General features: G+C 38.6%; 1 protein-coding gene across 4 annotated transcripts in view; it reads left to right on the forward strand.

Annotated features, from left to right (window-relative positions):
- GAREM1 (GRB2 associated regulator of MAPK1 subtype 1) overlaps positions 1–14,738 on the forward strand; it is an 82,586-nt gene that overhangs the window by 23,201 nt on the left and 44,647 nt on the right. For all 4 annotated transcript variants that reach the window (XM_039333657.1, XM_039333658.1, XM_039333659.1 and 1 more), the window contains one exon: positions 345–485. In XM_039333657.1, the coding sequence (XP_039189591.1) occupies positions 345–485 (141 nt within the window). The remainder of the gene's footprint in view (positions 1–344; positions 486–14,738) is intronic.

Here is a 14,738-nt window from a genome sequence, read left to right on the forward strand (position 1 = left end):
TGAAATGATGGTGAAAAATATCTGACTTGCAAAGTATCAACATAGTTGTAATAATGCATAGCATTGAATTTGTATATAAAGCATTTCCTGTAAATTCCATAATCCTTATAACAGCTCTAAAGAGTATTCAGGTTTGCCTAATATTGTAGTTTGTAGGACAGAGTTAACAGGAAATGGTCTTGTAATAAATCTTAGATTAGATTAGAGAGATTAGATTAGATTAGAACAGAATTTTGGGCTTAGATTTTAGTTTCTACAACATACAATCTAAAGGATTAGAGTTGAAGATTAATTTACTTTAATGATTAATCAATCATGACTTAAATTTCAATCTCTTTTTGTAGGAGAACCTATAGAAGGTCTTCGAGAGAGTGATTACCTATTGATTCATTCATGCCGACAGTGGACAACTATTACAGCTCATAGTCTAGAGGAGGGCCATTACGTCATAGGACCGAAGATAGAAATTCCAGTGCATTATGCCGGTAAGTGTAACTTCAGCTGTGGACTTCAGAAAACTGAATAGTTAGCTGCCCAGTTTATCAGCTACAAAAAAACTACCCCTGAGAGAAACCATGACAATTTTAGCAAATTAAGACATAGAAATATTGTAATTTATCTCTACAGCTTCTGATATGCTTCTGTTAAGAGGTGTGATTTATCTAATAAAGTTTCATTGACTGCTGAAGGAAAATAGTATTTGTCTTATGCAAAGCTATTACAATGTACAACAAAGATTTTGCTTCCTGAACACTTTTGGGTATATCTTGCAGATTTTGGGCTATTAATTAAACATGAACATAAACTCAAATTCAGCTTATCACATACCATTTTATAGAAATCTGTTTTTACAAGTGGCAATGTACACTTTCAGTACCTTTTGACTAGGCTGAATATATAAAAGAAACATACTAGAACTTGGAACTATTGTTGAAGCACATTCAGTACAACAAGATCTCCAATATCTGTGGAGATCTAAAAGTAATGACTCTACTACTTGGAATGGAGCTCAGATATACCAAGCACTGTTGTTACACATGCAAATGAGACAGCCGTGCAAGAGAGTTGCATTACATGAAAAAGAAATGGCTACTCCAAAAGAATTTGATTCCAGGACCAAAAAACATGGCACATGAACCACTTGTTGATCCAAGAAAGATATTTTTGCCTCCACTTCACATAAAACCTGGACTGGATGAAAATTTTTGTGAAGGTAATGAACAAGGAAGGCTCTTGTTATTTGAGACAGATGTTTCCAAAAATAATTGATGTCACGACTGAGGAAGGCATTTTTGTTGGTCCATAATCAGATATATCATCAATGACAAGTGGTTTGAAGATCTGTTAGTGGGGCCAGAAAAAAAATGCCTGAAAAGCATTCAGGAATGTCTTTAAGAATTTTCTAGGCAGATACAGACCACCAAACTACATTCACCTGGTTGACAAACATCTTACAGCACACAAGACTATGAACTTGCAATATGTCACTGAATATTCATTTTCTGCATTCACACTTGGCTTCCTTTCCCAAAAATATAGGTGCAGTCAGTGATGAACATGCTGAAAGTTTTAACCAGGACATTGTCACAGTGGAAAAATGGTATCATGGAAACTGGAATCCATCAAAGTTAACAGGCTCTTGTTTGACTATGCAATGAAATGCATCAAAAACTGAGTACAAATGAAAACCAGCAGCAAAACACTTTTAGCCCTGTTGAACTCATGCTGCATGTCAGAAACATTATGCGATTACAGTACATTATAGTCATGAAAATTTTATTTCATATTTCTCAAGATTCCCACGTAATATAATTATTTTGAAATTATAAGTGATTCGGTGATTCAGTTTGAAGGGGTATATCATAAAAAGTTTTTCAGGAAGCAAATTTTTTGAAAGAAAATGTCTACTGATCAGAAGATATTGCAAAAAATGGTCAAGATTCAGCTGTATTGTGTTTAAAATGTTTAAGGACATGATACCCTTCTATTCTCCATGTGAGCTGTGGAAAAGGTGTCAGCAGAGAACATATAGTTATTGATTGATTCTGTTGTAAACAAGTATTGGGTAGCCTCTTCCGGTGTACTTAGATTGCACTTAATCTTTGTGGGTAACTATGTTGATGATGCAGATTGGGTGGAGGCAATCTATAAAATTTTATTGGGTTTATGGGATAAGCCTGGATTTTCTTTTTTCTTTAAAAAAACTACTTTAAGCATGTTTTAGGGGTTACAATTTTAAGTTTTTCTCATTTCAAAATGGAAGGATATTTTTTTATAATTTTCAACAACCACAAATAAGGTGTATCTGAAATTGCAAAAAATTATTCAATGATAGTAAATTGCATATCATTGCTGTACTCATTACATTATTTAAAGCTCATCCTGATCTTTTCTTTCTAGCAAACTACAGGAATTCAGTGTTCAACAGGTTCTTGTTCAAGGCAGACTTACTGCATTATCATCCCATAGATATAATTTTCTTTCATTTCTGGAGCAATCAAGACTTTATTTACTACTATAAACTTTGTCAGCCATACATATCTCTGCATTTGTTCTTAAAGACAAACACATTCAAATGGCAACCCCCTTTTTTTACTATCTTTCAGTAAAAATATTGTATTCCCACTATTTAATAAAGGGCAAAAAATATCAGTAACTCCAAAAAAGATCATGTCTTAAAATTTCTGTGCACAGCACAGACAGTAATAAAATCATTGCTGTTGTATGGCAGTAAAATCAATTACAGTTTGATTTAACATTGAATAGCCCATAAATCAATTTCCCCATGTTCATGTTCTGCATTTGTATAGTATAGTATAGCCAAGCCTTTTTTTTTTCTCTTCCTCCCTGGAGACTGTTGTGAGAGAGTAGAAGAATACAGTGGAGAAATTGTGCAGGAAGGAAGGAAGGATAAGAATAGGGTAAGTTTCATGGCAGAAGGAAGTGGCTGGAGGAAAAGAAAGACATCAGATTGGATTTATCATCTGGAGAAATGGTATTAGAAGGCAAAATTTGAAGATTGGTTGGCAAACTAGAGACTTGAGACAGTGTTTGGTAAAAAGAAGATAGACACCCCCCCCCCAGAGCTCTATCCTCTGAAGAGCTGCCTAAAAGCAAATATAGCATGTGGTGGAAAAGATGAGAGTCTGTGACACTCCTGCCTCAAATTTGATCAGCTGGATAAGGCTAATGCAATAAGTTAACATTGAGTCCCCTGGGAAGATGTGCCTGAATTGGGCCACTTCAGGATTTGCTGGCCTGGGTGAAAGGCAAGGAATAACTCAGAGAGCTCTTTCTAGAATGAGAGAACAAGGAAGCTGATCCCAGACTGAGGTCTTTAATGAAAGCAGAGCCCTGTGTGAGAGGATCACCGTAGAATTGTTGGAAAGATTAGCAATGTAATTAAAGAGTTGTTTCATGGGATATAAACTTGAGGTGGTTGAGAGATAGCAATAGGTGGGCTAGTTGGAGTAGTTTTGCTTGATTTCCAGCCCATCCATGGAATGATTGAGAAAGTGGGGGTGGTCGAGAAGAAGGAGGCAGAGGCTCTTGCAGTGGTCCTGTTCCCATAAAATGGATGTTGGGAAGGACATTTGGAGGGGCTGGGGAAGAAGAGTTGAAAAGTGGGTGAAATTAGGTTATGGTGATCAAGGAAGTTATAGTGCAAAATAGTGGGCTGGCTGGTCCAAGTAAAAAAAAAAAATGAGGTTGATTTCCTTTTCCACTCAACTGCCTAAGTCCTGAGTTTGAGTGGCTAGAATACTGGAAGCTGGGAACCCTGGCCTGTTCCTGATAAATGACACAATTTATAATTATATTCACAATTCAACTGCATTCATTTGTGCCTTGATCATAGATGGCACCTGGTATTATTACTGAAATCTGTTGGATGGATGTGGCCTATCAGTAATTTGCTCTTCCAGCTTTTAGATCCCAAAACAAAAGCAGTTCCACGATAGGAAAAGTGAGAAGATAATGAACCACAATTTATCTTATAGTGACCAGAAGCCCTTCTATAGAGGTGACAGGCTATGAAAGCTGTATATGAAATTGAGTTGTAGGGCGAAAATTGGGATTGTGTGACATCTTGCTGTATGGCAGAATGTCAGCCTGAGTTCTTAGACCTCAGTGCAGGGTTTGTTTTTGGAATATTATTGTCTATTGACACTGGAGGATTTAGAATCCATTATTGTGTAAGGAGATTGATTTCCACTGGTCTTGTTTAAGAAAATCTTACTCTCCTTTTGGGGTTAAGGTGCAGGGAAGTTGTCTTATTGGCTGCCAGGAGATACTGCAATACTGTACCAATAGAAGTGCTAAAATTCTCCCAGATTCCATGAGCCCTTCCTGGATCTGGAGGTCCTGGTGGGAGTACCTCTTACCCTTTAGTACTTAAGGATTGACTACTTCAATTCACTTACTATGGGCTATTTATGAAGACTACCTTAAGGTAACATTAATATAAAATACAGTGCCTACCTGTTGTTTTCATATTATGATTAGTTCTGTGTGCTGCATTGGTTTTCAGTAAGCTTCTGACCAGAAATTGAAAAGCTGCTTTTAACCTATACAACCCTTAATGACTTGACACCCAGCTACTTTCAGGATCACCTTCTTCAGGTAGAACCTGTTTACCTGGTTCACTCTTCTTGAATTGGGCTACTGAGGTTTTCTCAGCATGTGGGATTGCAGGGAAATGGCCAGGAAATAGTATTGTGCCATCTTTTATTCATCCAGCTTCCATAACCTCCATCTGGAAAATCAGATGACATGAACTCTGATTGTCTTCAGAGAGGCATTTAAGACAGAACTTTTCCGTAGCATTTTAATACCTGGTTGTTGGATTGCAGGTATCACTGTGGATAAATGTTTTCATAATTGATTTATTTTATATATTTGGTTTTTTATGGGATGTTGTAAATTCACAGAGTCCTTGTGGATTTGGCAGTACATCAGTATCTTAATATACTTTAAATAAATGTCTAGTTAAAGAGTTCTTCCAAAAGCCTTTATAATTTGACCATTATATAATAAATTACCTTACATTTGTTTAAAACAATGTATATCTCAAATTAAATTCAATTCAAGTTTAAATGTAAAACAAAACGTTTTTCTAGATCAGTACCTTAAACATGCAAAGATGCAGTTTAGAAAAAAAAATCCTATTACATATTATTACTTCTTTTTCCAGAACAATGTGATTTCTTTCAAACTCAAATCTGCTTAATTTGAAATGGCAGGGCAAAAATGTTTATTCTGTGTAGAACAAACGTAAACATTTCAAATGTTCTAGCCTACCTGCACTCTCATCTCTCATTTCAAAGCCACAAAAGTAGATAAGATAGTAGTCTGCGTTGACTGGTACTTACCACTTAGCCTAACTGATCAACCAAGGAGATGATTTTTATTTTTTCTTATTAAAAAAAAAACCAATTAGTAGAAACAGCATCTTTAGCAAGACTGCGTGCTTTGCATTTCTTGCCTGCCTATAAGATACAATTATTTTTTTTCAATATATTTTGGTACTGGCAGATTTATATTTTATTTTAGGTATCCTTAGCTACTTTAGGATGCTATCATTTGGACACCTCTTTGGAGAAACCAAATGTCATATACTTTGTGCTATGTAGTAGCCAGATCCAAGCAGGCAAGGTGTTTCAGAACTGGCATGGGCACCCTCACTGTGCCTGTTGAGAATTCCTTAAAAGGAGCCATACCTTTTCTTAGGTTGGCACTGCAGTTACAGGGTTTGGAAAATATTTTGAGTTTGGGTGGTGTTATGGATGTGTTGATGGGATGCAGTCAAATATTGCCACCTCCTTAATACCTCTGTAATTCAAACATATATTTTCCTGAGTCGATTAGCTACTTTGCAATCTCCGAAAAGGGTAAGATTTCTCACAGGAGCTGTTAACACGTACGAGGTACCCACAGTGAATCCAAAGCACCTTTAGCCATTCCACATCTCTGATGAGAATCACACTTTAAAATGAAATCTAAAATATTGCGTGTGAAGCCTCATTTGTTTTTTATATTGTGTTATTGTCCACATTTGTTAAAGAGTGAAATTCTAATATGGGAATTACTTTGTTGTGAAATAGTTCAGGAGATGTTTACTATCAGTATGCATTCTGAATAAACAACTATTTATCTGCTTAATGTTCCAAGGTAGACGTGTGAGGATGACTGATTTTGTCAGACTTCATGCCAGGCACAGCTGTTAAACTGAGGCTGAGGTTCAAGAGCAGATAGGAAATTTCCAGTATATCTAGATAATATATTGCTTTATTAGGGACAAAAGATGTGGCAAAAATCTGCCTGCTATAAAATTCAGTAATCAAGCCCTTTATGTAAGTGTGTTACGTGTTTTGTAGAAGATCTGTGTGAGTTTACGATGGCAAAAAATCAGGACGAATCTAGCAGTACTTCTTCCAACTAACCACTTTTATTAAAAGGCATAAACTTTTTGCCTCTGTTCATTAGAAGCATAGTCTTTTATAGGATTTGAATTGGGATGAAGGCTTTAATTCTTTAAACATTCTTTTCTCCTTCCCTATTCTGAAAAGGACTTTGACTTTTTCTTTCCCAATATTAAGACTCTGATGAATATTCTCCTTATTCATACTGTCTGGCTTGAGCAACACTGGTTGTCACTATATCAGCTTCAGTCATTACAGATGATAGTTGCCTTTTACTTAGAAACAAGCCAGTTTTAAGATCTTTTCATTAGATTGTCTATTCATGTCGGAAATTTAAGAATGTAACTAGTTGAACGTACATCCTTGTTCTCCTCGTTACTGAAGAGTAGAAAAGTTATACTGATTGAAATTATGCAGTATCGAGGCTGCTCCGAGGTAGAATATTACATGCATTACTCTGTGTGTGTGTGTGTGTGTGTGTTTTAGAAACCTTAACATTTAAGACAAATGGTTGCTGGAATTAGGCCACCTTCTTTTTAAGGCCAACAAAGGAGTATACATTTTGTTTATACTCTTCTTTAGTTGTTGACTGTCTGGTTCTTTGTTATAGAATTTCTAAATTATACATGTACATATGTTTGTAAAACATCTGGAGTCAAATTTTTCATTAAATTCCAGACACATAAAAGCGGAAGCTAGGCTTGCTGCCAGATAAGGGTAAGGTCTGTCACAAGACATCTCTCTTCATTTCTTATTTATTTGTTTGTTTACAATAAATAATGCCACTATTCTGTGAGAAATATGCCTCCTGCATTTCAGAGCGTTATCTTTTATTGAGCTTAAGCATAGATAGCATTATGATCGCCTCAATGGCCTCAGCAGCAACTTTTATCAAATCTTCCTTATTTCTTACAGTTTCTAAAGTGAATGGTGGGAAATGGCTGTCCATGAACAATGTATCCATTATTCTAGGGCAGAGATTTCCAAACTTTTTCCGTTCATGGCACCTATTGTGTCTCAGGAATTTTTTCATAGCATTCTTAGGCAAAAAACAACAACAACCTGCTAACAGTTGTGCTTATTAAACAATTGGGTCCAAACAACTTAATAACTGAACATTTTGTTACCAGGCTAGGTAACATCTTCAGCAGAGTTAGGGGATGTCAGTGTTCTTCTGTTTATAAGGGCTTCAAAGGGGCAGTCAAATGCCACAATCCCAAATGCCTAATCTCTTCACAAGCAATTCTATCAACAGACACATTGACCTACAACAAGCCTACAAACCCCTCAGGATCCAAATCAACCACAGAGCCAACAAGAGACAGCATCGACCCTCAACCAACCCACGTGAGCCCCCTCTCCCACCAGCAGTTCACCTCCCAATGACCCTGACCTGATGTAACCTCCCCATCACAAGACCCACTTATGACTCACACCTGACCCATCACAGACCCTCACTTGACACAGCCACACCTGAACCCCATATAAACAGAAGAACACTGGCATCCCCTAAACTCTGCTGAAGATATTATCTAGCCTGGTACCAAAACATTCAGAAATCAACTCATAAGCTCAGAGAATAAATTTTCACCCTCATCCTATACCTGAGCTACAGATATTCGCCACTATTGCCAATTTAATAACTATTTACATTTTAACAAAGCAGTCAATTGAAAAAACAATCCAGATAAAAGAAAATATTTTTATTTCATTCTTAAATAACTACATTTTTACCAACAGGATATGTATGCCTATTATGTAAATGCAAATCTTTGAAACTTGTTTCCTGTTCCACATTGATTTTTGCTTAATACTTGCTGTTCATCACAACAACTAGAAAAAACCTGGATTCACAAAGAAGTACATCAAAAATGGATGTTGCAAAACCCATCTTCGCAAATGCAGTTGCAAAAATTTTAAATATCCCATAGTGCCTCTGTGAGTTTACTGTGGTGCCCTAGAGCATTATGACACAGTTTGGGAACCACATAAATAATATATCTTGCTTGCTTTCTTGCATAGTAATATATAGTGAATGTTGAAAGCATAATGCCTCGGGATGTATTGGAAGTATGTACTCCACATTCAATCAGTGCACGTCCCATCATGTTACTTTTATGAATATTTCTAAATTTCTTCTTTTGCAACTTCTAATTTGCTAGCTAAATTTGAATGTATGTCAGACATAGATTGAAGAATGAGTGGTAATGCTGATTGGTTCAAGATAACTTCCATATGGTGTTCTCACAGTAACTTCCTGATGACTTCTGGCAGGAGCATGGTTTCTCTGGCAGTGTAGTACGTGCATACTGGCTCTTCTTGACCTTTTGATGGCATTTGATATCATCAACCATGGTATCCATTTGGGTCAGCTTTGGGAGTTGGGCATGGGAGCCACAGTTTTGTGCTGCTTCACCATCTTCCTCCGAGACTAATCTCAGTCAGTGTAGATAAGGAGCAAGAGGTTCTGCCCACAGCCCCTGCTTTGAGGGGTTTGATGCTCTTTCTGCTCCTTTTTAATATACTTCTAACAATATACATCTATAATATACATTTCTGTCATTCTTGCCCTTTGGTGCATCTTGCCCCCAGAAGTGAGGTATGCCCCCACTCTTCTGGCCTTCCAGATGGCTCAACCAACTGTTATGGGGGTCGAAAGGTAATATGTGATCCTGCAGGGTGGCTTGTGACATGAAGGTAGTCCCACACCTTTTTTAACTTGTAGTATCTTAATTTTAACTTTGTTTTTAACTCTGTTTTAACTGTTTTGCATTTACATACCACTTTTTATTTTGATTGTAAACTGTCCAGAGCCACTTAGGTGAGATGAGTGGTGTAGAAATGTGATAGATAGATAGATAGATAGATAGATAGATAGATGGATGGATGGATGGATGGATGGATGGATGGATGGATGGATGGATGGATGGATAGATAAAGTTTCATCTTAATTGTAAATTCAGCTATTCAACAAACACAGATAACTGAGTATATTATGTATGACAGAGGCCCCCAACCTTATGGGCACCAGGGATCAGTTCTATGGAGAAAGATTTTTCCGCAGACTGGAGGGGGCTTGATTTTTTGTGCTGCCTGCATCCCGCGGATAGGGCTTTGCTTGTTTGCGCAGCCCTGGAGGTTGGGAACCCCTGATGTATGAGCTCTTACAATATTTGTTACTTTTAGGCAAGTTAGCTTCACCTTCCCCATCCCAGATACATCAAGGGGATGTCCCCTTTCCCATCTCAACTCTTAAAAATTTCTAGCCGGCAAGAGCAGTAATAGTTCTAACACATCTGGACAGCAGGTTGGGGAAGGCTGGAGGAGATCATTGCAGCTTCTTAGAAATAAAACGGAGTGGAATGTTGTAGGGATCAAATTTCCATTGAAACAAATGGCTGGCTACCGAGACAGAAGTTTGGGCTTTTTTCCCCCAACATCATGTGACTTCCATACATGAATTATATTTCAAGGCTAATCTACTGCTGTTCTGCTGCTTCTAAGTGAGAAAGATATTTTCTGTGTCAAATAAATAATACTTGGGTCAGGGCAAAAACTTGGCAAGGAATTGAGTGTGTGAGCCAAAGTAATCTTCTACAAAGATCACTTTAACAGCCAAGCCTGAAAAGGCAAGAAGGGAGAATCTGCGAGTGGGAGGGAGAAAGAGGAAGAGTGAGACTCCACAGCTGTCTTCCAGCTGGCTAGGATTGCCATGGCCTTTGGATGGGGGAGAAGTCAACTTCTAAACGTTTTGCTTCCCCTGCCATTTACTCTACTAAAAGTAACCCTCTGTTATTTCATCTGTAGATCTGGTTATCCTTGTCAGTTACATTTTCCTTATTGCCATTCTTAACCATTGATACAAAATTATAGAACTAAATTATAGTCACACTCTTTCTTTTCTCCTCTTCTCTCATCTATTCTTTTCCCCTCTTCTCTCATCTGTTCTTTTCAAAGAGCTATTTGGGAGATTTATCAGCCTGCACTAACTTGCTGCTTTTGGAAATAATTGGAGTTCTGGTCAAACATATCTTGAAAGCTCCCAGTTGGCTGCTTGTACATATTTAACATTTTTTGTGGTTAGTCTTTGAGAGGAAAAGGAATAGATACATCTCCTTCATGCAGGAAGTGAACAAAGGTGCTCTAGTTGTTCCCATTTATCTGTGTCTCAAGGCTTGGCACTTCAGACTATTAACAAGGAACAGTCTATAGCCAAACGCTCTGTTCCAGACTATGCCCCAGTTATATCTCTTTGCTAATACACCTTTTTCAGGTTCCTTTCTTTGTCATATTACCAACATCGGTGCTCTTTCTCTGTTTCATTCTATTTAATCCCCAAATATTCTTTTTTCATTTACTGACTCAGCTTTTCCTTTATTTTTGTTTTCATGGCAGACACTCATTTGCTACTTATCTGTTTGAATTCATCTGTTTGTGTGTGTGAGAGGGAGGGAGGGAGGGAGACAGGGAGACAGGGAGAATATGAGTGTGGAGATTGATCCTACACTATATCCTGAATGTTGTTGTTGTTGTTGTTAATTGCGAAGTCGTGTCCGACCCATCGCGACCCCATGGACAACATTCCTCCAGGTCTTCCTGTCCTCTACCATCTTCTGGAGTCCATTTAAATTCACACCTACTGCTTCAGTGACTCCATCCAGCCATCTCATTCTCTGTCGTCCCCTTCTTCTATTGCCCTCAATCTTTCCCAGCATTAGGCTCTTCTCCAGTGAATCCTTCCTTCTCATTAGGTGGCCAAAGTACTTGAGTTTCAACTTCAGGATCTGGCCTTCTAAAGAGCAGTCGGGGTTGATCTCTTCTAGGACCGACCGGTTTGAACGCCTTGCAGTCCAAGGGACTCGCAGGAGTCTTCTCCAGCACCACAGTTCAAAGGCCTCAATTCTTTTGCGCTCAGCCTTTCTTATGGTCCAACTTTCACAGCCATACATTGCAACTGGGAAAACCATGGCCTGGACTATACGCACTTTTGTTGGCAGGGTGATGTCTCTGCTTTTTAGAATGCTGTCTAGATTTGCCATAGCTTTCCTCCCCAGGAGCAAGCGTCTTTTAATTTCTTGGCTGCAGTCCCCATCTGAGGTGATCTTGGAGCCCAGAAAAATAAAATCTGTCACTACCTCCATTTCTTCCCCATCTATTTGCCAGGAATTGAGAGGGCCGGATGCCATGATTTTGGTTTTCTTAATGTTGAGTTTCAAGCCAACTTTTGCACTCTCCTTCTTCACCCGCATCAAGAGGCTCTTTAGTTCCTCTTCACTTTCTGCCATTAGAGTGGTATCATCTGCATATCTTAGGTTGTTGATATTTCTCCCGGCAATCTTAATTCCAACTTTTGATTCATCTAGCCCTGCCTTTCTCATGATGTGCTCTGCATATAAGTTAAATAGGCAGGGCGACAGTATACAGCCTTGCCGGACTCCTTTTCCAATTTTGAACCAATCAGTGGTTCCGTGTTCAGTTCTCACTGTTGCTTCTTGACCTGCATATAGGTTTCTCAAGAGACAAATGAGATGGTCTGGTACTCCCATCTCTTTAAGAACTTGCCACAATTTGTTGTGATCCACACAATCAAAGGCTTTTGCATAGTCAATGAAGCAGAAGTAGATGTTTTTCTGGAACTCCCTAGCTTTCTCCATGATCCAGCGTATGTTGGCAATTTGATCTCTAGTTCCTCTGCCTCTTTGAAATCCTGCCTGTACTTCTGGTAGTTCTCGATCCACATACTGCTGGAGTCTAGCTTGTAGGATTTTAAGCATAACTTTACTAGCATGTGAAATGAGTGCAATGGTGCGATAGTTTGAACATTCTTTGGCATTGCCTTTCTTTGGAATTGGAATGTAAACTGACCTTTTCCAATCCTGTGGCCACTGTTGAGTTTTCCAAATTTGCTGGCAAATTGAGTGTAGCACTTTTACTGCATCTTCTTTTAAGATTTTGAATAGCTCAGCTGGAATACTGTCACCTCCACTAGCTTTGTTGTTGCTCAGATTTTCTAAGGCCCATTTCACTTCACATTCTAGGATGTCTGGTTCGAGGTCAATGACCATCTCATTGTGGTTATCTGGGATGTTAAGCTCATTCTTGTATAGTTCTTCTGTGTAGTTTTGCCATCTCTTCTTAATCTCTTCTGCCTCTGTTAGGTCTCTGCCATTTTGGTCCTTTATCATGCCCATCTTTGCATGAAACGTTCCCTTCATATCTCCAATTTTCTTGAAGAGATCTCTGGTCCTCCCTGTTCTGTTGTTTTCTTCTATTTCTTTGCACTGTTCATTTAAGAAGGCATTCTTATCTCTTCTAGCTACTCTCTGGAATTCTGCATTCAATTGGGTGTATCTTTCTCTTTCTCCTTTGCCTTTCGCTTCCCTTCTTTCCTCAGCTATTTGCAAAGCTTCCTGAGACAGCCATTTTGCTTTCTTGCATTTCTTTTTCTTTGGGATGGTTTTAGTTGCTACCTCTTGTACAATGTTGCGAACTTCCATCCATAGTTCTTCAGGCACTCTGTCTATCAGATCCAGTTCCTTAAATCTATTTGTCACCTCTACTGTATATTCATCAGGAATATGATTTAGTTCATACCTGAGTGGCCTAGTGCTTTTCCCTACTTTTTTCAATTTAAGCCTAAATTTTGCAACGAGAAGCTCATGATCTGAGCCACAGTCAGCTCCTGGTCTTGTTTTTACTGACTGTATAGAGCTTCTCCATCTTTGGCTGCAGAGTACATAGTCAATCTGATTTCTATGTTGACCGTCTGGTGATGTCCATGTGTAGAGCCGTCTCTTGGGTTGTTGGAAAAGAGTGTTTGTTATGACCATCGTATTCTCTTGACAAAATTCTATTAGCCTGTGCCCTGCTTCATTTTGTACTCCAAGGCCAAACTTGCCTGTTATTCCGGTTATCTTTTGGCTTCCTACCTTAGCATTCCAATCCCCCATGATGATAAGGACATCATTTTTTGGTGTTAATTCTATAAGGTGCTGTAGGGCTTCATAGAACCGGTCAATTTCATCCTCTTCAGCACCAGTGGTTGGGGCATAGATTTGGACTACTGTGATATTGAATGGTTTGCCTTGGATTCGAATTGAGATCATTCTGTCATTTTGGGGATTGTATCCCAGTATTGCTTTTCCTATTCTTTTATTGACTATGAAGGCTACTCCATTTCTTCTGAGGGATTCTTGCCCACAGTAGTATACCTGATGGTCATCTGAGTTAAATTCACCCATTCCTGTCCATTTTAGTTCGCTGATTCCTAAGATGTCGATGTTCATTCTTGTCATCTCTTTTTTGACTACGTCTAGCTTGCCTTGATTCATGGATCTTACATTCCAGGTTCCTATGGAGAAAAAATCTTTACAGCATCGGACTTTCCTTTCACCACCAGATATATCCACAGCTGAGCGTCCTTTCGGCTTTGGCCCAGTCGCTTCATTCTTTCTGGCGCTACTAGTACTAGCCCTCTGCTCTTCCCCAGTAGCATATTGGACACCTTCCGACCTGAGGGGCTCATCTTCCAGCGTCATATCTTTTTTCCTTTTAGTACTGTCCATGGGGTTTTCATGGCAAAGATACTGGAGTGGTTTGCCATTTCCTTCTCCAGTGGATCACATTTTGTCAGAACTCTCTGCTATAACCTGTCCGTCTTGGGTGGCCCTGCACGGCATAGCTTATAGCTTCATTGAGTTACGCAAGCCCCTTCGTCACGACAAGGCAGTAATCCATAAAGGGGATATCCTGAATAGATGAATTTAAAAACAACATTTTATCCAGATCTGATTTCAGCAGTGATGAACCCAAATAAGCCATCATTGCCTTTTGTCATGTGTTTCCCTTTTTCTCTTGGATGTGGATTTTCTTTGGGGTGGCTTCTGAATTTGGAAATTATTGTGATAAAGATGGTCTCCATAGGAACTCCAAAATAATTTTGATAGGAAAAAGTATATGGAGTCCCTGGTTGCCAATTATATTCATTTGATTAAGAAGGATTTTTTTAATGACTATTAAGTACAGTATGTATTATATTCGAGGCTTGCTGCTTTAAGAGGAAGGTGCTGAAAAAAATCTGTCTATGGTGTTGGATTAAGTCATCCTATTTAATGTCTGCTCAGATGTTCAAAAATATGTGTGGCTAGATTTAGAAAATGCTGGTAAGTGTGGTTGGAATACCTCAATCAGCATCCTCCCTATGGAAACCAAAAGCAGTTCATGTCTGGAAACCAATGCCAGTCACGTCAGCCTTATTTATTAAAGCAACTGACATCATAGATTTCTCAGACTGTGACTGAATTGTGGTACCAGGCAATG

Source organism: Crotalus tigris, unplaced genomic scaffold (assembly GCF_016545835.1).
Source record: "Crotalus tigris isolate CLP2741 ecotype Arizona unplaced genomic scaffold, ASM1654583v1 scf7180000024506.7606697, whole genome shotgun sequence".
NCBI lineage: Eukaryota > Metazoa > Chordata > Lepidosauria > Squamata > Viperidae > Crotalus > Crotalus tigris.